General features: G+C 37.8%; 4 protein-coding genes and 1 long non-coding RNA gene across 9 annotated transcripts in view; 4 read left to right on the forward strand and 1 right to left on the reverse strand.

Moving 5' to 3' along the window:
• The window catches only part of zgc:158766 (uncharacterized protein LOC100009641 homolog), a 34,402-nt gene extending 33,665 nt beyond the window's left edge, over window positions 1–737 (forward strand). Inside the window, 1 exon segment of the mRNA XM_064347604.1 lies at window positions 193–737. The gene's annotated coding sequence lies outside the window, so the exon portion shown is untranslated.
• A 1,801-nt stretch (window positions 738–2,538) lies between these two features.
• LOC135261407 (uncharacterized) lies at window positions 2,539–25,557 on the reverse strand. Of its 4 annotated transcripts, none has more exons than XR_010331928.1 (6): window positions 25,351–25,557; window positions 4,681–4,892; window positions 4,339–4,452; window positions 3,672–3,728; window positions 3,366–3,464; window positions 2,539–3,024 (listed from the first exon to the last, which is right to left on the reverse strand). It is a non-coding gene; the product is annotated as an uncharacterized LOC135261407 (long non-coding RNA). The 4 variants fall into 4 exon arrangements; XR_010331923.1 differs by lacking the exon at window positions 25,351–25,557 and adding an exon at window positions 18,967–19,161; XR_010331927.1 differs by lacking the exon at window positions 25,351–25,557 and adding an exon at window positions 9,136–9,305.
• Window positions 9,371–13,263, forward strand: LOC135239132 (pleckstrin homology domain-containing family G member 4B-like). The gene is made up of 7 exons (XM_064307578.1): window positions 9,371–9,376; window positions 9,507–9,593; window positions 9,909–9,965; window positions 10,095–10,193; window positions 10,364–10,480; window positions 12,368–12,592; window positions 13,096–13,263. The coding sequence occupies exons 1-7, from the start codon at window positions 9,371–9,373 to the stop codon at window positions 13,261–13,263; spliced, it is 759 nt and encodes a 252-aa protein (XP_064163648.1).
• LOC135261399 (pleckstrin homology domain-containing family G member 4B-like) lies at window positions 13,157–16,652 on the forward strand. Of its 2 annotated transcripts, none has more exons than XM_064347677.1 (5): window positions 13,157–13,248; window positions 13,755–13,932; window positions 14,084–14,200; window positions 15,156–15,382; window positions 16,612–16,652. In XM_064347677.1, exons 3-5 carry the CDS (start codon window positions 14,101–14,103, stop codon window positions 16,615–16,617), a joined length of 333 nt encoding a protein of 110 aa, XP_064203747.1. In that variant the 5' UTR covers window positions 13,157–13,248; window positions 13,755–13,932; window positions 14,084–14,100; the 3' UTR covers window positions 16,618–16,652. The 2 variants fall into 2 exon arrangements, with proteins under 2 accessions (XP_064203747.1, XP_064203738.1); XM_064347668.1 differs by lacking the exon at window positions 16,612–16,652 and adding an exon at window positions 15,697–16,204.
• LOC135261395 (membrane-spanning 4-domains subfamily A member 15) lies at window positions 19,155–21,761 on the forward strand. The gene is made up of 7 exons (XM_064347653.1): window positions 19,155–19,297; window positions 19,875–20,035; window positions 20,225–20,311; window positions 20,627–20,683; window positions 20,811–20,909; window positions 21,079–21,195; window positions 21,439–21,761. The coding sequence occupies exons 1-7, from the start codon at window positions 19,273–19,275 to the stop codon at window positions 21,466–21,468; spliced, it is 576 nt and encodes a 191-aa protein (XP_064203723.1). The 5' UTR covers window positions 19,155–19,272; the 3' UTR covers window positions 21,469–21,761.
• Window positions 25,558–25,641: the final 84 nt, after the last annotated feature.

A 25,641-nucleotide genomic window follows, 5' to 3' on the forward strand; every position in this document is an offset into this window, starting at 1 on the left:
TGGAATGGAATGGAAGACACAACTTTAATAATGAATACTGGGATTTAGTTGCGGTTGTATAAATGTCCCATGTGCAGCACTAAGTCCAAAGCTTGCAGGTAACAGAATCTTGGCTCTAGGTTGTGAAAGCTGAGCATTTTCTCAGGTTAAACCAGTATGTGTTTAATTGAATGTGGGTTCTTTTTCCTACAGCTGTGAGTCTACTGGTTCAAGTCTACACTGGATTGGAAGTGACATCGGACTCTATGGTCATCAACACTAGAGCCAACTGTGCTTCTGAGTTAACCTGAAGAGACGCTATGTGAGCCAGATCAGTGTGGATGAACCTTTTGAGGAACACTAATCTTTGACACTATATCTGAGACTGAAAACCCATACGTTTTGTCTTTGCATTTTATAATGTTTTGTAAATTTTTTAAAAATTCTATGCAGTACTAAAAAAAGCAATACAGATGCTGGTACGTAATAAAATGTATATTGGTTTAGTTCACTAGATCTGTATCACTGTTTATATTGTAGATTAGTTAATTACTTTTTTCTTTCAAAAGGAAAAACAAATTACAAATAGCATGGAGCAATGAGATCTTTGTAATTTGTTTAGCAGGCAAGCCTTACAGTTGTATTCAGTGAAATACAAGCATCTTTCTTTGTAATTTCATATTTTTAACACTAGCAAGTGAATTGCTTGATTGTACAGATTATTAAACATAATTACAATAAAAGAACACTGATTATTGCTTCGGCATTTGAAAATTTAATTGACACAGCTTACCATCCATCCATCCATCCATTTTCTAACCGCTAAGTCCAGATCAGGGTCACGGTGGCAACAAGCCAAGCACAGCAGCCCAGATGTCCCTCTTCCCAGCGACTTCCCTGCGCGTCCTAGCCAAATGTCTAGCGTTTGCCAAATGTAATTTAACATATTACGCATTCATCCTACTGAATATTCACTTAAGCATTTCAGATCAAGTATTTTTAAGTGTTTCAAACTTGCAGTTTTCTTGTTACAAATATCAGTTTGTAACTAACTGCCAGAGTTACAGATTCCCAGTGGGAACGTGATAGCTTTTAACATTGGTTTTCATTTATTTGGATGTATTTTTGTTGTGACACAAACTGGATGCCACGTTTGATTGTTACATAACCCCTTGAGACCATCGTAATATGTTTCTGTGCTCATTATCATAATATAATTACCACAGGATGCAATATTACAGAATTATGAATATGGTTTATAATACTGTAATATTCATCTTGGGTTGCCATGGGCATGTTGCACCCTTGCTAATGAAAGAAACATAAAAATTACTCTTTAGCATAATCTTAACTGAAACCACTGCTTAGATATTTTAATTTAGGCTTTATTTTGATCTACACACATTTTTATCTAAGTGTGGAAATTAGTGTGGAATCCATTTCTATTTATATATATTACCTTTAAGATATATGCTACAATGAGTTAAGACCTCATTAACAGCCTGGATGAAGCTAGAGGGACTGTTTGGCAAATTAATTAACCTGAAACAGGAATCTTTAGCCTCATTGTCTCTTAAAGACAATGTGTGAATATTTTACCAATTGTATTGTTAAAACAATATAAAAATGATTCTAAAGTGTGCTTTATATTTTATGTTTCATTACATTACATTACAGGCATTTGGCAGACGCTCTTATCCAGAGCGACGTACAACAAAGTGTATAACCAAAACCAGGAACAAGTATGTTGAAAACCCTAGAGGGAAGTACAGTTCCAAGTGCAGAGAACGACCGCATAGTTTAACTTGGACCCTGTAGGATAAACTGATTAACACAACAAAAACATCAACAAAGCAGTCTATGCAAATAAAACAAGCTTCTTGTTTCTTGAGTCGAGACATAGAAACATGACATGAGATAAGATCATGATGTTGTGGTTAGTAAAATGGGCCTCCAACCTGAATGCCGTGGGTTTTGTCATTAAAGGCGATAGGCTAACTGTACCTTTGACCATGGTTCCCAGACTGCATTGCTTCAGTAAATATCCAGGTATATAAATTAATAATATGAAAATGTAACTAAGCGGGGCCTATCAAAAAATATTTTACTTCCTTCAATTGTTCACAGATAACATTTCTCAATGAATGTCCAGAGTAGGGTCCAGCGTATTTCAATATATTGATATTTTTTGATGTGAAACTCATATCAATATTTACAATATGCCAATTCCACTAATATTGAAATATTGAACATATTTAATAAAGAATAATTATTATTTCAGAATAATTCTTCAATTAAAAAGCTATCATAAATGAGTAATGTTAATGCTACAGTAGTATTCCCAGTCCCAACTGAACACAATCCGGGGGTTCGTTAGTGCACGTCAGGAACATTTTTGCACATAGCTAAATAACAATATATGAACAAAACATAACCATATGAACATATTGATATTGAAATCACAATATTGTTAGACCCTAGTCCAGGGCATGGTTTTAAAAAATGAAATTTCAAGTTGAAATACAGTTTTGAACAGAGAACAAAACACAGCAGAAAAACCAACCTTTTCCAGTTTATTTTTTACGCATGCATACTATTAAAACTATAATAAAAGCCTTAGAAAGACAACACACTTGAATAGTAAATGTACTGCAAATAGTTGCTGCTGGAAAATAGTCTACATTGTACACATTATGTCATGCAGTTTTTTCCTGCTGGAATTTTTTAACAAAATTGAGCATACAGTGGAAAAGCATGGCTTGATTTCTTCGAACTGCCTTTCTAGTTTGGAGAGCAAGTTCAAATTTACATTAAAGTACAACACAGAGCTCACGTGAATATGAAAGATATTGCATTGTTTAAACTTAATCTGGATGTTTATTTTAATGGTTCAGTCATTGCGGCTTATTTCCATGCAGAGACGGGCAAATCAGAACTTCTTGCGCATGCTGCGCATTTCGTGATGCATAAGCATGTCACAAGCAATGCAGAAATACATGCCATCAGCACTATCACACACAAGTTGAGAACCTTCGTCGGTCCGACCTGTCAAAGCATTCATACAAATAAGTCATTACTCGCCATGTTACGAGTGGCACACTACACAGATGAGTTCATTAACTTAGCCTACTTAAAAATACATTCAAAATAGTTATGAAGCTTTCCTTTATTTGTACAGGTCGAAATGTCAGAACTGATCTAACAGTAGGCTACTACAAAATACTAGTGCATTTTTAGAATATAAAGACAAGGGTTGCTTTACAAGCTCTCGGCTCACCCACAACCTGTTTTTTTTTCTTCTTTTTTTATAGCAAATTTGCGGCATTTGGCCAGTAGGTTATGAGCTAAGCTTCAGCAAAAGATTTCAAGACTTAAACCTGGCTTACCGCCCGCTCAGAATCCGTGGGTAAAGACAAGTCAATGGCCAATAACACGATCCCAACTCCTGCGACGCTCAGACAGCCGATGTTTACCACGAAGCAAATCTGCAACGATAAAGAATGGATATAATAATAATGCGGTGCGTGTTTTTAACCAATATTTTCAATTCACTATTAACGTAAACACGACTCAAAATAAGACGATAGGAAATGTCAGCAGCATTTTCTTTTAAACTTCTGCGCCTGTCTTGACATCACATTAATAACAGTAACTGACTATCATAGTCATTTGATTACTTTCTCTTTACTCACAGGCAACAGTCTGGTAAATCTGTTTAGTAGGGAAGACAACAATCCACAGATGATATACTGAAGGGAGAATAAAGAAAAAAAAATTAATTTCTCATATCAAATGTTTCGCCTGAAGCAGTGTTTTCACGTTAAATTGACATGGAAAGTACAGGGGAGAGTCGGTATAAATGCAACGCATCATAAATGTAACACGGTCAATAACTTCTTGCGCACTGCTACTGTAGCCATTCCAGGTTTGTGCCAGGTTTAAAAACAACTGTTTTTGGGTAAGTAAAAATCTGTTCCGGAAAGGGAAACGACTGCGGACATGTCAAAGCTGTTTAAAGTAAAATTTCCTATTACTAGGCTAAATATTTTCTGAATTAAAAAACTGTTACATTTATACGAACTCTCCCCTATTTGATTTTCAAAAAAACCAGCACAGATCGATCATTTGTTTCGTCTCAACCAAATATGAAAATTGCACCCAAAATTACAAACGCCCAGCATATGGCCAATATTGAAAAAATACTGCAGGGTTTTCTGTTTTTTTTGTTATTCCAAATATGAAAACAATTTTTCGTGCATGTGCAGACATTTAGATCGCAATAGAATGGCCATAACATAAAGGAATAATATGATATGTGGGGGACTTTAGAAGTGAAAATTTCAAGTTGACATAGCCTACCAGAAGTCCTGTAAGAATTGGAACCCTGTGTAGGACAGCCAGAGAAAGGGGTGACGTCACTGCCAGGGTAACGCCAAACCCAAAACTTGTCATCCCAGCCGCTAATTGTACAACCTGAAGCAAATAAAAATAAATAAAACTGAACTGTAGTAGTTTTCACACAGACAAATTGAATAACTAAAATAAATAAATAAGGCCAGTAAAACAAACTGGTGTAATACCAACAGGAGATTTCAGTACCAGCTGGGGTCTGATAGACCGCAAATAAAGACCCAAACACTTCTGGGTGTATAGGGGTATGTATGTAACGTCTAACAATAAAGGATATACTGACGAACTCACCCCCATGGCCACTGGCTGTTTACACAGCAGGTCTTGGAGTGGGAGCTCCTTCCCAGGTACCTGCTCACTGGCACAGTACTGCCTAATCACTGGCTGGCGTGTCCCAGTCTCCTCTTCCTCTTGTTCAGTGATGTCACTCATGGATGAAATGGCACAGGCCATTGTGGTTCAGTCTTCAGTCTATAGCACTGATATACTTTTTCACAGGAGCGCTGTTCCAAAGAGAATAGTGTGAGCATACCCCTGGCATGAAATGTGAAAATGGGTATTTGGAAAGTACTTATGAAATTACGATTACTTGCATACACTGTTTACATGAAATAAATTCTGGGTAACATTACATATTTACTGTATACATTACTTATCTGCATAAACATAAACTGTCCATATAGGTGATGGTATCCAAACTGTTGTATTAATTGAAAAGATTATTTGTCTAAGGTTTAAGCACCCGGTTAAAAAAATTAAATCGTGTCAGTACTCATGTCACAAGTTTGTTTAGCTATTAAAAGAAATACAAATGCAGCACACAAAAATACATTTTTTAGCTATTGTTTCCACATTTTTATCACAAGACATTACGTGAACTCACCTGATGTCACCTGCCACAGTCCCATGTCTTTTTTATAGCAAAATACAAATTGGTGCCTGATCTCTGTAGACCTAACAACCTCCCCCCTCCCCAAAAACCCACATCCTGCAATGAAGAGGCTGTGAATGCAATTAGCTCTAACGTCAGGTAGCCCGGAGAGTGTTCTAACCTGACAACTCTTCTGTTCTCAGCTATTTTGCAACTGATGTCAATAGATATTGGTGTTTTAGAATTATTGCCTATTTAATTTTAGACACATTAGGCAACTACCTGAATACCTGAAAACCAGTCCCTGCTCAACCAGAGTCAGTCTCTCGTCAAAGTATACCTTCCAGTTGTCTATTATTGATAAGCATAACACGATTTCTGCTCGTGCTCATCTATTGAAAGTATGCTATCCCCAGTCTGTCACAGTCACTGTGCATTCAACTGGTTGATCTTGTTATCTCATTATTACAAGAAAACCACTTTTGTTTATGTTGTAATCACAAGATAAATAAGTCGTAATCATGAGAAAAGAGGACCAAAAATATACAGTACCCTCCAAAAGTATGGGAACAGCAGAGTGAAAGTTGTTATTTGTAGTGTGTTGTATACTGCAGGATGAAACTCCGGCTGTTGAGGTTGGAGGAATTTTGTTGTAAATAGCCATACAAAATCTCTCTGCACACTTCCAAATGAATCCTGCTGCCATCCTCCATTACATCATCAGTAAAGATGAGTAAGCCTGTTAATGAGCCTGTTGATGAGTTGATGAGTGAGCCAGAAGTAGCCATACATGCCCAAGCTCCCTTACACTACCTCCACCCTTTCTGATTTTCTTCTTATCTGTCCATTAAACTTATAAATCGTGCAGGGTAGTAGCTATCATTTTGTTCTCAAAGTCTTCTGTGTACGGTGGCTTGTGATATTTTCACCACTGCCTCCTGGAAACTGCTGGTGATGTCACTGGCTATTATTGTTTCTTCACAGTTCCTATAATTTTTCTGTCATCAACAGCGGTTGTTGACCAATCTGTACAGAGTTTATTTTTCAGTCCACCATTGGTTTCGTTCTTTTTCAACACATTACAAATTGCTGAACTTGATATACCCAGTGTCACGGTACGGGGGCTGGCGCCCAGGCGCAGAGTGAGGAAAAACCACGAAACTCAAAAATGTCGATACAAACAAGACTTTACTAACAGAAAACAGAACGAACAAAGAGCCATGAGGGGCATATAACAAAAACTAAAAGAATACAAAAAACAGGACATCACAAGCACAGAAAACAAGTGGCAGAAGCACAAGCGGGTCAAAAACACAGGCAGTACATATGGTCAAATCAAACACAAGTAGGAAACAAACACAAGGAACCAGCACCCGAGTCAAGGGAACAAAGAACTTAAATAGACAGGGGGTAACAAGACACAGGTAAACTCAAAAAACAATCAAACCAGAAAAGGAGGAAAAAACAATCAAACCAGAAAAGGAGGGGATAACAAGACACAGGTGGGAACAATGATAGAATAACGAGACAATTGGAAACAATCATACAATTAACAGGGGGGAGCAGGACACAAAACAGAAGTGCCGCCATCTGGTGGCCCAACAAGGGAAACACAGACAGGAAAACACAGAACCATGACACCCAGTTTCTGAGTTATCCTCCTCAATGAATTCTCCTGTCCGCCCAGCTTACAGATTAGTTGTTTTGCAGCCATAGTGAGTTCTCTGGTTGTCATAATGGTTTATGCCTTCTGATTCGAAATGCAATCTCCACAGATGAAAAAAAACCAAGACTAGGCACTCACTGCTCCTAAATGTGTGAAAAATCCATGCAAACGGAAACACAAGAGCAACAGTTAACACATGTCAGTCACGTACTTTTGCACAGGTAAATAAGAGGGGACTCAAAATATGTAAAACATACACGCATGTAAGCTCCATGAACTAAAAGCTTATTGTTTATACTTTTGTCTCATATTCATCATTTGATCTCAAATCCAAGTACCTTAAGTAAACAGCAAAAATAACAAATTTCACTCTACTGTTTCCATACTTTTGGAGGGCACTGTCTATATTGCATGGCCTCTAAGGACTTCTGTATATTCAATACTGATTTTACGGTTCATTTGTGAAGCCACTGGGTTTCCTGTTTTTAATCTTTGAAAGTTTTAATATCTGCATATAAAAATTTTGAAGACTCATTTGTTTGAAATCTCAATCTCAATTTTAAAGGACATTTATAATACTTTTTTCTTTTTAAAGACCATGCTGATGTTCCACACATTGCTGCAGGGACACACTTTGGTTGTCACGCCACGCTTGTGGGCCCCTCGGTCTTAACTTCTTCAAAGCTATATTTTTACCATTACTTTTTTTTTGAGGCACAAGGCCCATTTGTATAAAAACCACAGGGACACCATGCATCAATTTTTAAACAGTAACTGTGAAAACTGTCAACTGTTTGCAATATGCACATAGAAAACTCCCCCGATCTTCTGTAGAAGTTCAGTCCCCGCTACAAGAACCAAAATACATGCTTATTTACAATCAATGACATTAGCTGGAATATATAGGTGTACCTTCAGAAGAGAGTCATTCAACATGTATTAATGTTTTATCAAACATTACAAGGTATGATTTGAACTTTTTTATTTTTTATACAATGTAGTGTGCTAAAGTCTATAGTTGTCATTTTTGCTAAAATCCCTACTGAGTCCACCTTATAATTGCAGACTAACTAGCAGTACAAAACAACAGTTATTATTTTTATCATGACAAAGGGACTTTAACTTCACGGTTTATTTACTAAAATTGAAATGTTAATTACTAATGCATCTATTTGATCAAAGTTGACTGTATATTTATTTGCTTATTTTGAACATTTTTCTCAAATTCTGGAAACACAATTTGTGCCTCCCAAACGACTGCTGTCCATGCACACCTTGGAGAAGGAGTGTGGCTGAAATGTGTGCACTCCTCCAGTGCATTTGCTGCAAGCCAGTTTTTACACTACAACAGGCCAGAAATCTACTGTTGAGTTCTGATTGGGAAATGAAAATATAGTCCTTTAACGCTATACTTTATAGTGTTGCTTCTGAACTCTGAATGATATACATATTCTCAATATTTAGCATCTGACATCTAATTAAAATCTGCCTGGATTCCTGTGTAGCGGTGATACTGTTTGGATTGTGAAACCAATCTGTGTTTTAAAAACACTACTGAATTGACTGCAGGAGGGCAACAAGTTTTCTGTGCTTAAAACTGTTGGATTTTATTTGTAAATAGCTTATCAGTCCAGGCTGAGAATAACTGTTTTATCTCTGTACAAGGTACAAATTCACATTTCTTCAATCTGCTAAATACCCAGTTGTTTAAATTGATCATGTATATTAAATTTTAAATCAGCAATATGTTATTTAAATACTTATGTAATGTTAGTCAACATAAGTGAGGCAATTTGATAAATAAACCAATCAATATACACATTGTCTTAACATAGAATGCATAGGCCAACAATGTTTATCGCCAGGAGGAATCTTCGCCACACATGAGTTTTTCATCAGAGAAGTACGGCCCAAATTTCACATTCTCTTTAACAATATAGAAGCTGGCCTACACAATTTCTTGACAAATATGTTTTTGTTTTTTATTATAATCGGCTCTGTTTACATTATATATCAACAGAGGAGGCAAATCTAGATTGCATCAGATTACATGATTTAAAACTGAAGCCTTATTTGTCCTTAGTGTTAACTTTAATGGTCCATCCGACCTGATGACCAGCTCTCTTCAGGCTACTTTGACAGGTATATTTTTCAAGTAATTATTTATCATTGTTTTCAAGTTTCTGCATATATGTATCATATCTCTTACCAGAGGGGTGTGGGCTACTGTATTCCCTGTTCAGAATTATTTTGCTACAGATTTCGCTTGCAAATCCACGTCTTGAAAGGGCTAGAATTCGAATGCCGCCTATTTTCACACTGACAATTCTAATTCTGAAGGCGTGCACTTGACATATGTTAGTGACTGGTGAGTGCTGTGCATGGTGAGGTGTACACTGAGCAGGGTGGTGGAGAACCCTGTGTGTGTGTGTGTGTGTGTGTGTATGTGTGTGTGTGTGTGTGAGCCACAACAAGAGAGAGAGAGAGAGAGAGAGAGAGAGAGAGATACATCCAGTGCAGAATAAACAATATCAGAACATCAGCATAGTTCATCTCATTCTTCCTCCTTTTTTTCTCTAGACGGCACAGCTCATCGCTGGACTGCTGATTATCAGCCTGGGGTTGCTGGTGCCTGATACTTTTCTCTATACCCTGCCCAGTGTTCTGGTGAGAGCCCTCTGTTTTTGCTTCCCCAAATCACATCAAAGCTTTCATGACCTAAGTGTGTGTTTTAAAATGGGATTCATTGTCCTTTTTTGGGCTACCTGTGGGCTACATAGTCTCTGAACCCTTTACTTTAATATAAACAATGGACATTTGTTGACCCCTCTTTAACTTATATGGTTTTACATATATTTAAAAAAACAAAACAAACTAGTCTGTAACTCATTTTAAGCAATTAATTGATTAAAATGTTGTAAGGATAAAAATAATAAAAGTGAAACCATCTGGCAAATTTTATCACTGATTTTTTTTTTTAAGTTCATAATTTCAGGACTGCTGTCATACGCTGCAGGACACTCTCCAAATATAAGTCTGGTAAGATCACTGTTTGGCTCAAAATAATCTTTGATACTCCATGAATAAAACAGTATTTTAAAAAGCTATACTTAAGGTGCACAAAAATCCAAAAAAATTATCTCACCAACCCTCCTCCCCCACTTCTAGACAAAACTATCATTTTCACTCAACATCATCAGCCTTTTTTGGGCCACAGCAGCCCTGGTCATTTGTCTGTATAAGCTTACTTCCCCACCCTGGAGTGAAGTAAGTATCTCTGTTCTCATTGTTTTATGTCATATGAACTTAGAAGACTTCATGTTTTTGTGTTTTCATGAGAATATTTATAAATGATAGGAAAACATTTTTTAAATGGCTCTTGATGTCTGAAATACATAAAACGACTTGTTTCTTTTCCGTTGATAAGGGGCAATCAGACAGAAAATGGAATACAAGGAATGACTGCTGTTCTTATTGCCCTGGAGCTGGTGGTTGCACTGATTCTGATCTATTGGGAGAGCAAAGCAGTGTGCCGAGATCACTTCAACATTCTGGTACGATAGTCGTCCTCCTAATTCCTGCTCATGCTACGTTTTCATTTTTTGTGTTTTTTTTTTCATACATGACATGTAAAAACAGTAACAGTTTCTCTGTTGCTTTTTCTTCCAAACAGTAAATACTATCCCCCCAGGTTTCACTGCACTTTTATTGAATAAGCAAACAACTTATTAATATGGATACTTCCTCCAAAATTAAGTGAATGCAATTGAAAAAAACATATGAATACTCATCTTTTTATCAGAATAGTATGATTAAAATAAACATGAATGGGCACTTTTGTATGATCAATAAATGACATGCACAAACAAGAACTGCATTCTAGGTTTTTGGCTTAATTGACTTAAGTCCATTGACTTAATCCAATCAAGGTTCCAGTACTGACAAAATGGGTAACTGACCACAAAAATACTGCAATGGTCATCTCAGTGTCTAGGCTAAAACAGTCATTTATCCATAATTGTGACACCCCTGTACTTAACAAACTTTTCTTTTTGTCGCGCAATAATATTAGTATTGAATATTACAATTCTCCCCTATCATTGTTTTGAGATTACAATATAGTTCATTACCTGTATTATTTTAAACAGCCTTTTTGGCTAATCGTTATCAAGGGTGTGATTAATTTTGAAGGGTACTGTATATTATTATTCTTATTATTTGTAGTAGTAGTAGCGCGAGACAGAAAGAGGGACTCTTAACGAACAGAAAAAAATCCTTTGTTTCTGTATTTAACATAAGATAAGGTGATGTGTTAAGGTCTTGGAGCCAAGTTAATTAATCTGTTAATTTTGTTTGTAAAATTCTTTACAAAAAATCATTCTGTTCATTAACACTAGTGCTGTCGGTCCTTTGAAAGAAACACCCCTAAAGCAAGGCACGCTAGCCTCTTACAATACCTAATTTCATTTTTGAAGGAAAATGTTTTCTGTCACTGAAAAATATTTTTGAAGGTATTTTTTGTCATCTCTGTTCTCAGAAAAGACAAAAATGTGCATATATAGTAAGCTGATATGTGACAAAATACATTTTAGGCAACACTGTGGCTAAACGGCATAAAATGCACCTCCCCTTGCAAGAAAAAAAGTGCTTAATTTTCGGGAAATTGTGGTTGTAGTGGGGGTGGTGCAGATGCCTGCATGAGTTCCTTTCAAAAAAAATTGACCACATGTTGATGTACGAATGATATGAGAATAAACACTTTCACAAAGCTGATCTTCTTGAGCTGCTGTTGTGGTCTTCACTACAATGTCAGCGCCCAAAGGCAAATCATACATCTGTTGGCAAATATGAAGATCCCATTTTTTGTTTTTATATTTTTTAGGCATTTGCCCAATCATGTTTTTAGAAACGCTGACTTCAACAACGTCCTCTAACAGTAAGGAAGTGCAGACAGGCATGTGCTCTCCTCTGAGGCACGACAGTTAGCTTTCGCTTCTTATTGCTAGTTGGGCTCATGGACTGAGTCAGAGAAAACACTTAATGCAGGTTAACTGCCAGCCCCTGACCAGCCACTGGGGATGCTGCTGAGATGCTGTCCTCCCAAAATGAGGCTGTTACTAGAAGGCCACCTTAGAAAGAACAATACACCATGGGCATAGGGATCCTATTGGCCATGTTCCCTTGAGTGGTTGACATGGTAGGATATTAACACGACACACGTTGTTAACAGGGCAGGACTTTTGTCCTTTCTAGGCTGGCTATTCAGTGACAACCCTGAAAGGCAGAAACCCTTCCTCCCTAGGCCGCTATACAGCCAATAGTATGCTATGCTTTTCTGCAGTGCTGCCACCAGCCACAGTTAGCACTGCCTCGGTCTGAATGTGATGCCCCAGGCCTCTTGTGATTCCTCCGATCCTCACCGCCCCATCCCCTCCCCGCAGGACAAGCAGGTGGAGCTGGGTGACAAGATGGACTTGGCCTCATACCTGCTGAAGCCCATCCAGCGCATGAGCAAATACGCTCTGCTGCTGAAGGACCTGATAAAAGAGTGTGGGCACACCCACGAGCAGGAGCTCAGCGACCTGCGCACTGCCGAGGAGATGGTCAAGTTCCAGCTGCGCCACGGCAACGACCTGCTGGCCATGGATGCCATCCGCGTCTGTGACGTGAGTAGGGCCGAAGGGGCTTCAGCTATTGGGCAAGAGAGTGGAGAAGGGGGTGGGGTTATGGAGGTAGGACAGTGCGTAAGAGGGTGGAACTGCAACTGTAGGACAGTGGGTACAGTTAACTTTTACTTGTACGCAAAGCAGCCATAGTCAAAGGCAGCCGTGTCCACCTCTCTGGTTAATTTTAAATTAAACTATGGAGTGCACCTTATATATGTGTGTAGACAAGTTATATTGCATGATATAACTTCATAGACACATTATATATTCTCTTTAGCACAGTGTGATGTCTGCTACTAATAAACATTGCAATGGCATGAGTGTTTGTCCACCTGGAATTTTAATGTAACAGTAATTATTCTATTATTCTAGTCTTAAAATTTTGTGGTGCACTGAAGGTAGTGGGGGATGTAGCTTTTATTAAATCTGCTCTTATACAGACAAGACAACCACAGATTTTTACACATGAACCAACCTATAACCCCCACCCCCCATTTCTGCAGGTGAACCTGAAGGCAGGGACAGTCAGGTGTCAGGAGAATTCATGTCTGTGTGGCCGGAGAAATGTCTTCCTGTTCGAAGACCTCATCCTCTTCAGCAAGACCAAAAAGATTGATGGGGGATACGACATCTACATCTACAAGCAGTGCTACAAGGTCCTGAGAGCTTAAAGGAAATGGACTAGGGGCCAGATTAAATCTGAACTTTAACCTTCCACCCACTGAGTGATGTAATCATTCTGACAGGAAGCTCATTAAAGCAACAGCATGCTTGTTAGGCTGCTGCCGTATTCTTTTCTCAGTTAGCCATATTAATGTACCCCTCATGTTTCTCACAGCTGTGAAATCACACCCATCTCCCAGACTGTTAGACCACAGAGACATGTTTGAGCACCAACAAATGGATTTTTAAATATTTATCTGGTGAAATATAAATCAGAAAACACAGCTAAAGTCCTCCGATTTGACACGTTCTCCTTCCATACGCTTAATTCTGAGAAATACAGTACTGTCCAGTCTTTCTGTCTGTTCCTAAACATACTCTAGACTCTACTCCATTCTGAGTTGGGATGTGATGTGTTCTGCTAATGTGATGTATGACAGTCACAGACAGTGGAAACTCACATTCTTGTGTTTGTGTGTGTGTGTGTGTGTATCTCCAGACAGCAGAGATTGGGATGACAGAGAATGTTGGTGACAGCGGACTACGGTTTGAGATCTGGTTCTGACGCAGAAAGTCCCAAGACACCTTCATTCTGCAAGCCAGCTCTGGGGAGGTGAAGGCAGCCTGGACCAGCATTATCGGCAAGATCCTGTGGAGGCAGGCCCTGAGGAACCGAGGTGAGCGTGCTGAAATACTGCTTGTTTGGGAAACGCGTCCTTCTGTGATTATCTTTACTTTCATATGAGTAACTAGGTTGGGTGGTTTTATATATATACTCTTAATCACCCTTTATATATGAACGCATCATTTATTTTCTGTTATCTGCAGAGTTGCGCATTCAGGAGATGGTTTCCATGGGGATTGGCAACAAACCGTTCATGGATATCAAACCCAGTGATGCTGCCATCAGTGACCGGGCCATCGATTACATCATGAAAGGGTCAGGTAAGCCGCTCATTGCAGTGCCTTTGCTCCCTCACACTCTCTTTTCTGTTTGCCCTTTACACTTTGCCGTGACTGTGTTGGCTTTTTCCCCCCTCTGCCTGGTGTTTACAGGATCACTGCCACTGATAACGAAGCGAGATTTTAATTCCCTTTTGAGTGCAGCCCTCATATTCATATCAAGGTTAAAGCAGCATAGTGGAGCTTTTATTTTGTTCTTCCCTTCATTTAAACACTTGCTGAACAGTTGGGGCTGTTTTTCTTGTCTTGGGCTAGGCCCCACAGTTCCAGTGAAGGCAAATCTTAATGCTATAACATACTATGACATTCCAAACGATTCTGTGCCTCCCCAACAGTTTGGGGAAAGCCCTTTCCTGTTTCAGCATGACAATACCCCAGGGCACACATCGAGGTTCATATAGAAATGGTTTTGTCGAGAATGGTGTGGAAGAACTTGACTGGCCAGCACAGAGCCCTGAACTCAACCCCATCCAACACCTTTGGGATCAATTGGAAAGTACAGCTGAAAACCTGGCCTAATTGCCCAATCAGTGCCTGACCTGACTAATGCTTTTCTGGCTGAATGGAAGAACGTCCCTGCAGAAATGCTCTAACTAGTATAAAGCCTTCCCAGAAGAGTGGAGGCAGCAAAAGGTGGACCAACTCCATATTAATGCCTGTAATTTTGGATGAGAGATGTTGGATGTCAGGTGTCCACATACTTTTGGCCATGTAGTGTATCTCACATAAAAAAACATACCAATCCTTATTTAATGTTGTATCTGCTGTAAAAAAAAATAACTGATTGGGGTGCACTAAGAAAAAGCATTTAACAATGAACCTTAAGTAAAGTTATGCTTCCAGTTGCATTGCAAGTGGAATGTCATTTTTACTTTCTAGTTCAAAACTGAACAGTTCACACTTTACCAATGTTTATTGACTCTTGTGTCTCTTTCAGTCACTGAAGGCTCAGAGACATCTTCTCAGTGTACCTCTAGTGACAGCATGACAGGCCTCAATGGCCTCACAATTCCCTCCACCATCGCCATGGAAACCTTCTCCAATGATGGCGCCCCCTTTTTGTGTGCGTCCTCCTCTTCTTCGTCGCCCCCGCAAGTCACTTCTCCGGCCCCATTCCAGAAGGAGCAGGACCTCCAGTCGCAGAACAACAAGTTCATCACAGCAGTAAGTATTCCAAGCTTACTGTTTGTGTGCAACCATTCTGCCCCCTGGTGGTCGCACTATGATCTCAGCTGTAGAGGGTTACGGCATATTTCCCCTGGTATTGGAAGCGAGAGATTAGCTGCTTCTGACCATGAAGGCCAAACAGGCCAAGGTCAAGATGAGTTATATTTCTTAAACTTAACCATATTTAACAGGGGGTCATGACTCTGCTCAGCCACGTCTTGGCTCCGTTGTACCTACAGTACAGTGAAGATTGGCACCATTACTATTGGATTCCTTTATCTTATCGCATTTTGTTGTTTTGTTTTTGCCAGAACAAGACATCTCATATAACATTAGGCCTCTCAACAGTGGTCTGACAAAGGGTTTAGCTCTGTAAGTAATATGGTCTCATCAGAGTGTGTTCTGCTTTGTTCTGTTCAGAGCCTCATTCATTAACATTATATTTTATGAGCTGGAATTCCATTTCTCCATACTAATATGTGTGAATTTGTTTGGGGGTTTGTCACATTTTGCCGGTTTTTGTTTGTCTGGGTTGCATGGGAATGCTATGCTGGGATTAAAGGGGTGAAAAGGTGCAACTTGTTTTGCCCTTTCTCTGGAGTTTCCTGTTTTTCTTTTGCACTCATTAGTGTTCCTGTGGCACTAATTCTGAAGTGTACAACTGTGGTGAGGTGAATTGTGGAACTTTGTCCCACCAAATCTACCTGTATTCTGTATGCTGATGCTAGTGCTGCACTACATGGGACAGCATTCACACACACACGCTCACACACCTGTACTAATCAAAGTTGTATTTCAAATTAAACAATTTGAAACGACTATGAGGCACAATTTGTGTTTTTTTTAACAGACATTGAACTATATTACAACAAGTCATACAGTGCATATTTAATGTAGGAACTGGATGTGGAATATACAAAATCATTTTACAATGACTGCTTTTGATTCAATTAATTAATATAATATAAAGTACATACTAGAATTATGACAATGAATGGTACTGTACTTACAGGCAGAATGGAAGACACAACTTTAATAATGAATACTGGGATTTAGTTGCTGTAGTATAAATGTCCCATGTGCAGCACTAAGTCCAAAGCTTGCAGGTAACAGAATCTCGGCTCTAGGTTGTGAAAGCTGAGCATTTTCTCAGGAGAGAATAGCAATTCTTGCTTTTTGCTTAAACCAGTATGTGTTTAATTGAATGTGGGTTCTTTTTCCTATAGCTGTGAGTCTACTGGTTCAAGTCTACACTGGATTGGAAGTACATCGGACTATGTCATCAACACTAGACCAACTGTGCTTCTGATTAACCCGAAGAGACGCTATGTGAGCCAGATCAGTGTGGATGAACCTTTTGAGGAACATAATCTTTGACACTAATCTGAGCTGAAACCATACGTTTGTCTTTGCATTTATAATGTTTTGTAAATTTTTTAAAATTCTATGCAGTACTAAAAAAAGCAATGCAGAGCTGGTACGTATAAAATGTATATTGGTTTAGTTCACAGATCTGATCACTGTTAATTGTAGATTAGTAATACTTTTTTCTTTCAAAGGAAAAACAATTACAAATAGCTGGAGCAATGAGATCTTTAATTGTTTAGCAGGCAAGCCTTACAGTTGTATTCGTGAAATAAAAGCATCTTTCTTTGTAATTTCAATTTTTAACACTAGCAAGTGAATTGCTTGATGTAAGATTATTAAACATAATTACAAAAAAGAACACTGATTATTGCTTCGCATTTGAAAATTTAATTGACACAGCTTACCATCCATCCATCCACCATTTCTAACCGCTAAGTCAGATCAGGGTCACAGTGGCAACAAGCCAAGCAAGCAGCCCAGATGTCCCTCTTCCCAGCGACTTCCCTGCGCGTCCTAGCCAAATGTCTAGCGTTTGCCAAATGTAATTTAACATATTACGCATTCATCCTACTGAATATTCACTTAAGCATTTTAGATCAAGTATTTTTAAGTGTTTCAAACTTGCAGTTTCTTGTTACAAATATCAGTTTGTAACTAACTGCCAGAGTTACAATTCCCAGTGGAACGTGATAGTTTTTAACATTGGTTTTCATTTATTTGGATGTATTTTTGTTGTGACAAAACTGGATGCCACGTTTGATTGTTAAAATAACCCCTTGAGCATCGTAATATGTTTCTGTGCTCATTATCTAATATAATTACACAGATGCAATATTACAGAATTATGAATTGGTTTATAATACTGTAATATTCATCTTGGGTTGCCATGGGCATGTTGCATCCTTGCTAATGAAAGAAACATAAAATTACTCTTTAGCATAATCTTAACTGAAACCACTGCTTAGATATTTTAATTTAGGCTTTATTTTGATCTCACACATTTTTATCTAAGTGTGGAAATTAGTGTGGAATCCATTTCTATTTATATATAAAAAAAAAAAAAAAAAAAAAAAAAAAAAAAAAAAAAAAAAAAAAAAAAAAAAAAAAAAAAAAAAAAAAAAAAAAAAAAAAAAAAAAAAAAAAAAAAAAAAAAAAAAAGTTGACTGTATATTTATTTGCTTATTTTGAACATTTTTCTCAAATTCTGGAAACACAATTTGTGCCTCCCAAACGACTGCTGTCCATGCACACCTTGGAGAAGGAGTGTGGCTGAAATGTGTGAACTCCTCCAGTGCATTTGCTGCAAGCCAGTTTTTACACTACAACAGGCCAGAAATCTACTGTTGAGTTCTGATTGGGAAATGAAAATATAGTCCTTTAACGCTATACTTTATAGTGTTGCTTCTGAACTCTGAATGATATACATATTCTCAATATTTAGCATCTGACATCTAATTAAAATCTGCCTGGATTCCTGTGTAGCGGTGATACTGTTTGGATTGTGAAACCTATCTGTGTTTTAAAAACACTACTGAATTGACTGCAGGAGGGCAACAAGTTTTATGTGCTTAAAACTGTTGGATTTTATTTGAAAATAGCTTATCAGTCCAGGCTGAGAATAGCTGTTTTATCTCTGTACGAGGTACAAATTCACATTTCTTCAATCTGCTAAATACCCAGTTGTTTAAATTGATCATGTATATTAACTTTTAAATCAGCAATATGTTATTTAAATACTTATGTAATGTTAGTCAACATAAGTGAGGCCATTTGATAAATAAACCAATCAATATACACATTGTCTTAACATAGAATGCATAGGCCAACAATGTTTATCGCCAGGAGGAATCTTCAAATTCAGCACTGAGAACCCAACCTTCGCCACACATGAGTTTTTCATCAGAGAAGTACGGCCCAAATTTCACATTATCTTTAGCAATATAGAAGCTGGCCTACACAATTTCTTGACAGATATGTTTTTGTTTTTTATTATAATCGGCTCTGTTTACATTATATATCAACAGAGGAGGCAAATCTAGATTGCATCAGATTACATGATTTAAAACTGAGGCCTTATTTGTCCTTAGTGTTAACTTTAATGGTCCATTCGACCTGATGACCAGCTCTGTTCAGGCTACTTTGACAGGTATATTTTTCAAGTAATTATTTATCATGGTTTTCAAGTTTCTACATATATGTATCATATCTCTTACCGGAGGGGTGTGGGCTACTGTATTCCCTGTTCAGAATTATTTTGCTACAGAATTCGCTTGCAAATCCACATCTTGAAAGGGCTAGAATTCGAATGCCTCCTATTTTCACACTGACAATTCTAATTCTGAAGGTGTGCACTTGACATATGTTAGCAAAATATGCTGGTGAGCGCTGTGCATGGTGAGGTGTACACTGAGCAGGGCGGTGGAGAACCCTGTGTGTGTGTGTGTATGTGTGTGTGAGCCACAACAAGACAGAGAGAGAGAGAGAGAGATACATCCAGTGCAGCAAAAGTCTATTAAGTCATGCATGACCCAGGTTCTCCTGCAGGTAAGACACAATGTAATAAAAATGAACAATTGGGACAATTCATTAATGATTAAAAGCAATTAATTATTGTTATGATTTCATGATGCAAGTAAAATGAAAAATTATAATCCTTTAGGTTCGATAGTTATTCACTTAGATTAACTCTAAGACACTTCTAGTTAGTTAGGTTATATACTGTTGTGTGTCATTGTACATTTGTAATTGAGCCTTGGAGCATATAAAAGGTATACTGGGACAATTTTATGTTGTTTTAGCTTGTTTTTTCTTTTTAATGGTTGACAAACTCATGTAATTGCATCATCACTGACAAGTACAACAACTAGCCTACCCTGGATTACCTCTGAAAGAGTTTCAAACATTTTAAGCAACCTTGCTTTTTGAAATTATATTTGTCAAAATAATTTTGATGTCTTAAAGCATTTTCATATCATAAGACTGTGATTTTTATATTAGATGGAAGAACACATCGGCAAATGGAATCTTTTATTGCCAATTGCCGGGAATTGGCTGTTGTTGACCTAATTAAAATTTAGGCTATTTAACAATGGTAACGGGCTAATATTTGGACTGTCTGCAGATATGGCCAACACGTTCAAGTCAGATGATCACATGGTGATAACTATACCCCTCTCCAGCATCAACAAGGGACAAGAAGGGAAACTGCTACCAGAGAACTTTCACTGTGTTTTTAAAGATGTGTACAAAGTCTTTCTCAAAGGAAACCCGAAGGCTTTAGGGGTATGTCTTAAACGTTATGTCTTAATTCCTTGTGACAGGAAGCAATAAAAAATGCATGAAGTTTTAGAACACTTTGAATGAATTCTTTATTGCAGGGATTTGCACAAGTTACAGTGTATCCTAGCTTAGAATAAACAATATCAGAACATCAGCATAGTTCATCTAATTCTTCCTCCTTTTTTTCTCTAGACGGCACAGCTCATCGCTGGACTGCTGATTATCAGCCTGGGGTTGCTGGTGCCTGATACTTTTCTCTATACCCTGCCCAGTGTTCTGGTGAGAGCCCTCTGTTTTTGCTTCCCCAAACTACATCAAAGCTTTCATGACCTAAGTGTGTGTTTTAAAATGGGATTCATTTTTCTTTGTTGGGCTACCTGTGGGCTACATAGTCTCTGAACCCTTTACTTTAATATAAACAATGGACATTTGTTGACCCCTCTTTAACTTATATGGTTTTATATATATTTAAAAAAAACAAAACAAACTAGTCTGTAACTCATTTTAAGCAATTAATTGATTAAAATGTTGTAAGGATAAAAATAATAAAAGTGAAACCATCTGGCAAATTTTATCACTGATTTTTTTTTAAAGTTCATAATTTCAGGACTGCTGTCATACGCTGCAGGACACTCTCCAAATATGAGTCTGGTAAGATCACTGTTTGGCTCAAAATAATCTTTGATACTCCATGAATAAAACAGTATTTTTTAAGTTATACTTAAGGTGCACAAAAATCCAAAAAAATCTCTCTCCAACCCTCCTCCCCCACTTCTAGACAAAACTATCATTTTCACTCAACATCATCAGCCTTTTTTGGGCCACAGCAGCCCTGGTCATTTGTCTGTATAAGCTTACTTCCCAACGCTGGAGTGAAGTAAGTATCTCTGTTCTCATTGTTTTATGTCATATGAACTTCATAAGACTTCATGTTTTTGTGTTTTCATGAGAATATTTATAAATGATAGGAAAAGATATTTTTTAAATGGCTCTTGATGTCTGAAATACATAAAATGACTTGTTTCTTTTCCGTTGATAATTGGCAGACAGAAAATGGAATACAAGGAACGACTGCTGTTCTTATTGCCCTGGAGCTGGTGGTTGCACTGATTCTGATCTATTGGGAGAGCAAAGCAGTGTGCCGAGATCACTACAACATTCTGGTATGATAGTAGTCCTCCTAATTCCTACTCATGCTACATTTTCATTTTTTGTGTTTTTTTTTCATATATTACATGTAAAAACAGTAACAGTTTCTCTGTTGCTTTTTCTTCCAAACAGTAAATACTCATGTAAATGCATGTTAGCTTGAGTATAGGCCTTCATTACTCTGAATAGACTGAGGAGACATACAAACTGAATGGCAATTGCTGCGTTGTTCAAACCTCACAACCCTTTTCTTTTAGCCCGTGATCAACCTGAAGCATGAGGCATGAGCCATTCAAATAAAACGCAGGGCTTTTCCACTGAGTGTCCTCCTTCACCTGCTGAGCATGACAGAACCCCTATTCAATTTTGATGTGTGACAAAAATTCCAGGTATTCATTCTGTACAACATAATATTTTAACAACAATTTTGGAGAAATGAGAAAAAAACTGATAACCTGTACAAAATGGAGGAAACATAACATTTTGTCTGCAAAAGGCTACATGCTTTTAAAACTGAACCATAAACGTTGTTCAGGTCATGAATATTATGTTTTAAGATGGTTATGTGGTGTGAAAGTGTGACCATAAAATGTAATATGGGCTGTCAATCTTTCTCTACACTCAAGGATTAATTAAGTATTTCTAATGTGGAAATAGTTACATGATCCAAATGTCTAATTATTTTGCTGTGTAAAATGATAACTATTTGTTGGGGACTGTTTTTAAGTGATTTTTATTTTTTATATTGGAAAACAATTACATCAAAAAATTTCCTCCAAGTACTATCAGCAACTGACTGTAGGTTTGAATGTAAATATATATGTATTTGGGTGTGCGCATCTAGTATTCGTATTATTTCTGGGTTTAATTGCTCTGAATACGACTGTCCGCTTTTAATAGATTGTTTGCAATTTTACCTTAAATAAAATATATTTCAAAATTATAATCCCCATTGTCTCTCTCCATTGTCAGACTTATATGATATCAATCAGCTAATAAGGAAAACAGAAAATATTATCCCCCCAGGTTTCACTGCACTTTTATTGAATAAGCAAACAACTTATTAATATGGATACTTCCTCCTAAATTAAGTGAATGCAATTGAAAAAAACATATGAATACTCATCTTTTTAACAGAATAGTATGATTAAAATAAACATGAATGGGCACTTTTGTATGATCAATAAATGACATGCACAAACAAGAACTGCATTCTAGGTTTTTGGCCAAAATGTCTACTTTTTGGAGTTCATGTGTCCATTTACTTAATCCAATCAAGGTTCCAGTACTGACAAAATGGGTAACTGACCACAAAAATACTGCAATGGTCATCTCAGTGTCTAGGCTAAAACAGTCAATTATCCATAATTGTGACACTTGTGTACTTAACAAACTTTTCTTTTTGTCGCGCAATAATATTAGTATTGAATATTACAATTCTCCCCTATCATTGTTTTGAGATTACAATATAGTTCATTACCTGTATTATTTTACACAGCCTTTTTGGCTATTCGTTATCAAGGGTGTGATTAATTTTGAAGGGTACTGTATATTATTATTTGTAGTAGTAGTAGCGCGAGACAGAAAGAGGGACTCTTAACGAACAGAAAAAGATCCTTTGTTTCTGTATTTAACATAAGATAAGGTGATGCGTTAAGGTCTTGGAGCCAAGTTAATTAATCTGTTAATTTTGTTTGTAAAATTCTTTACAAAAAATCATCCTGTTCATTAACACTAGTGCTGTCGGTCTTTTGAAAGAAACACCCCTAAAGCAAGGCACGCTAGCCTCTTACAATACCTAATTTCATTTTTAAAGGAAAATGTTTTTTGTCACTGAAAAATATTTTTGAAGGTATTTTTTGTCATTTCTGTTCTCAGAAATGACAAAAATGTGCATATATAGTAAGCCGATATGTGACAAAATACATTTTAGGCAACACTGTGGCTAAACGGCATGAGATGCACTTCCCCTTGCAAGAAAAAAAGTGCTTCATTTTCGGGAAATTGTGGTTGTAGTGGGGGTGGTTTCAGAAGCCTGCATGAGTTCCTTTCAGAAAAAATTGACCACATGTTGATGTACGAATGATATGAGAATGAACACTTTCACAAAGCTGATCTTCTTGAGCTGCTGTTGTGGTCTTCACTACAATGTCAGCGCCCAAAGGCAAATCATACATCTGTTGGCAAATATGAACATCCCATTTTTTGTTTTTATATTTTTTAGGCATTTGCCCAATCATGTTTTTAGAAACGCTGACTTCAACACCCTCCTCTAACAGTAAGGAAGTGCAGACAGGCATGTGCTCTCCTCTGAGGCACGACAGTTAGCTTTCGCTTCTTATTGCTAGTTGGGCTCATGGACTGAGTCAGAGAAAACACTTAATGCAGGTTAACTGCGAGCCCCTGACCAGCCACTGGGGATGCTGCTGAGATGCTGTCCTCCCAAATGAGGCTGTTACTAGAAGGCCACCTTAGAAAGAACAATACACCATGGGCATAGGGATCCTATTGGCCATGTTCCCTTGAGTGGTTGACATGGTAGGATATTAACACGACACACGTTGTTAACAGGGCAGGACTTTTGTCCTTTCTAGGCTGGCTATTCAGTGACAACCCTGAAAGGCAGAAACCCTTCCTCCCTAGGCCGCTATACAGCTAGTAGTATGCTATGCTTTTCTGCAGTGCTGCCACCAGCCACAGTTAGCACTGGCTCGGTCTAAATGTGATACCAGCCCATCGGGCACATCAACGCACGGAAACTGTGCCTTAACAGGATGAGCCACCAAGCCCATGAAAACTCACAGGCCATAAGTCGATCCTTTTGTTTGTGTGTATATGAACAACACAGGATTATTACACACATACCAAAGTTTCTAGTGATTTGGGGGACTCCTGCCATCTTGTGGCAGTTAAGGCAGCTTTGTTAAACCAGCATCATTTCACGGTATTGTGTGATACACACAGGCAAACGAGTTGAGAATTATAAAAAATGAAATAATTTGTACACTTTGCTTATGAACATATTTCTGGGAAAATATTGGTGCCCAATCATCAGTTTACCAGCTATGGATGAAACCCCACCAAAGTAGTTGTTCTTTACCCTTATGAACTTCTTAAAGAAAGGAAGGTAATGTTGGGTTGTAGACTAGTGCTGTGATATTGACTAGATTTGTATTGAGCATTTAGCAATGTGTACAACTTTAGCCCTATTTGCACGGGACTATTATTACCTGGAGACCTCATGTGATTTAGAAATTACCCCCCCCCCCCAGTAATATTGTAAATATTACTGCTCAAAATATTTCGGTTATATACATTATTTTTGAAATTGGGTGTCTTTAAATAGGTTAGTGGTATTATATAATGTGGATATATCTATAAGCTAACGCTGGTCACTCACCAAGACACCTGCCCAGTTCTCCACTGGTTCTCCTCACACCACAACTCAATTTCTCTCATCTGACCGTTATTCCTTGTAACCCTCGTCTGTGCCTGTTCTCTTGGACGCCTAGCAGGCTTAATTTTTGATTGGGTGGGCAAGACGCCCGTTTGGGTGGGCTGAGCCCACTCCTGCCCACAGCTACCGCCGGCCGTGGTTACTAGAGGTCCCCAGGTAATACTAGTCCCGTGCGAATAGGGCTTTTGACATCACACTAGTGATCCCAACGTGTTCAGCTGCAGTTATTTTTATTTTCCATTGTGGCTGCCAAAAATATCCAGTTGAGGCCAAAAGTTTACATACACCTAGGCTAAAGACATTCAAACTCCACACATTTCATGTTACCATACATTTCCTGTGTTAAGTCAATTAGGGTATCTACTTTATTTCCATAAGAGGTCATATATATTATTTCCCTGAGAAAAAGTAGGCTCTGTTTTCCAGAAAATACTGATGGAAATTTCATAAAATGTTTTTAGATCACTAATACGTTATTCAAAAACACCACCTCATAATCTTGGAAAATAGCTCCAAAAATATGAAGTAGCCTAAATAACTACAGAATGAAACTTATCTATACATCGTTTTAACAGCATACATGTTCTAAAGTTAAATCTGACTTCATTAACAGTGGCTAACTTACATGAAGTTTAGAAAATTAAGAAGCAGCTGTTAACAATTTATTCAATCCTGAATTCAGTTAACGGTCTTCCCTGACAATGACACTTACTTTTTATGAACATCAACGCTCATCAGTCAAGAAGATCATTTCCTATTTAATTGACCGCGGGTTTTGAGGAATTTAGCCTACACACGTGTATTTTAAAGATACATGGACCTAATCAACAAGTACAGCATGCCATCATATTAACTAGCAAGCTACTAATTGAAGCTGCGTATCGCGTAACATTGTAGCTGCAATAACGACCTAAATAGCCGTCGATGTAGATTTCGAAATAAGACACGTGTACCGCCATTTCCTGTTTTAAATGAATACAGTAACGAGATGTTGCACCCATAG

The sequence above is a fragment of the Anguilla rostrata genome, chromosome 1 (genome assembly GCF_018555375.3).
Source record: "Anguilla rostrata isolate EN2019 chromosome 1, ASM1855537v3, whole genome shotgun sequence".
Classification (NCBI taxonomy): domain Eukaryota; kingdom Metazoa; phylum Chordata; class Actinopteri; order Anguilliformes; family Anguillidae; genus Anguilla; species Anguilla rostrata.

Excerpts from the sequence above, each read along its gene's own strand:
- LOC135261399 (XM_064347668.1), top strand. The coding sequence starts at position 14,101 with ATGGTTTCCATGGGGATTGGCAACAAACCGTTCATGGATATCAAACCC. Across the intron at positions 14,201-15,155 it reads TTACATCATGAAAGGGTCAG|TCACTGAAGGCTCAGAGACA; the intron begins GTAAGCCGCTCA and ends TGTCTCTTTCAG. Across the intron at positions 15,383-15,696 it reads ACAACAAGTTCATCACAGCA|AACAAGACATCTCATATAAC; the intron begins GTAAGTATTCCA and ends TGTTTTTGCCAG.
- LOC135239132 (XM_064307578.1), top strand. Across the intron at positions 10,194-10,363 it reads CTTCCCCACCCTGGAGTGAA|ACAGAAAATGGAATACAAGG; the intron begins GTAAGTATCTCT and ends AGGGGCAATCAG. Across the intron at positions 10,481-12,367 it reads GAGATCACTTCAACATTCTG|GACAAGCAGGTGGAGCTGGG; the intron begins GTACGATAGTCG and ends CCCTCCCCGCAG.
- LOC135261395 (XM_064347653.1), top strand. The coding sequence starts at position 19,273 with ATGCATGACCCAGGTTCTCCTGCAG. Across the intron at positions 19,298-19,874 it reads TGACCCAGGTTCTCCTGCAG|ATATGGCCAACACGTTCAAG; the intron begins GTAAGACACAAT and ends GACTGTCTGCAG. Across the intron at positions 20,910-21,078 it reads CTTCCCAACGCTGGAGTGAA|ACAGAAAATGGAATACAAGG; the intron begins GTAAGTATCTCT and ends GATAATTGGCAG.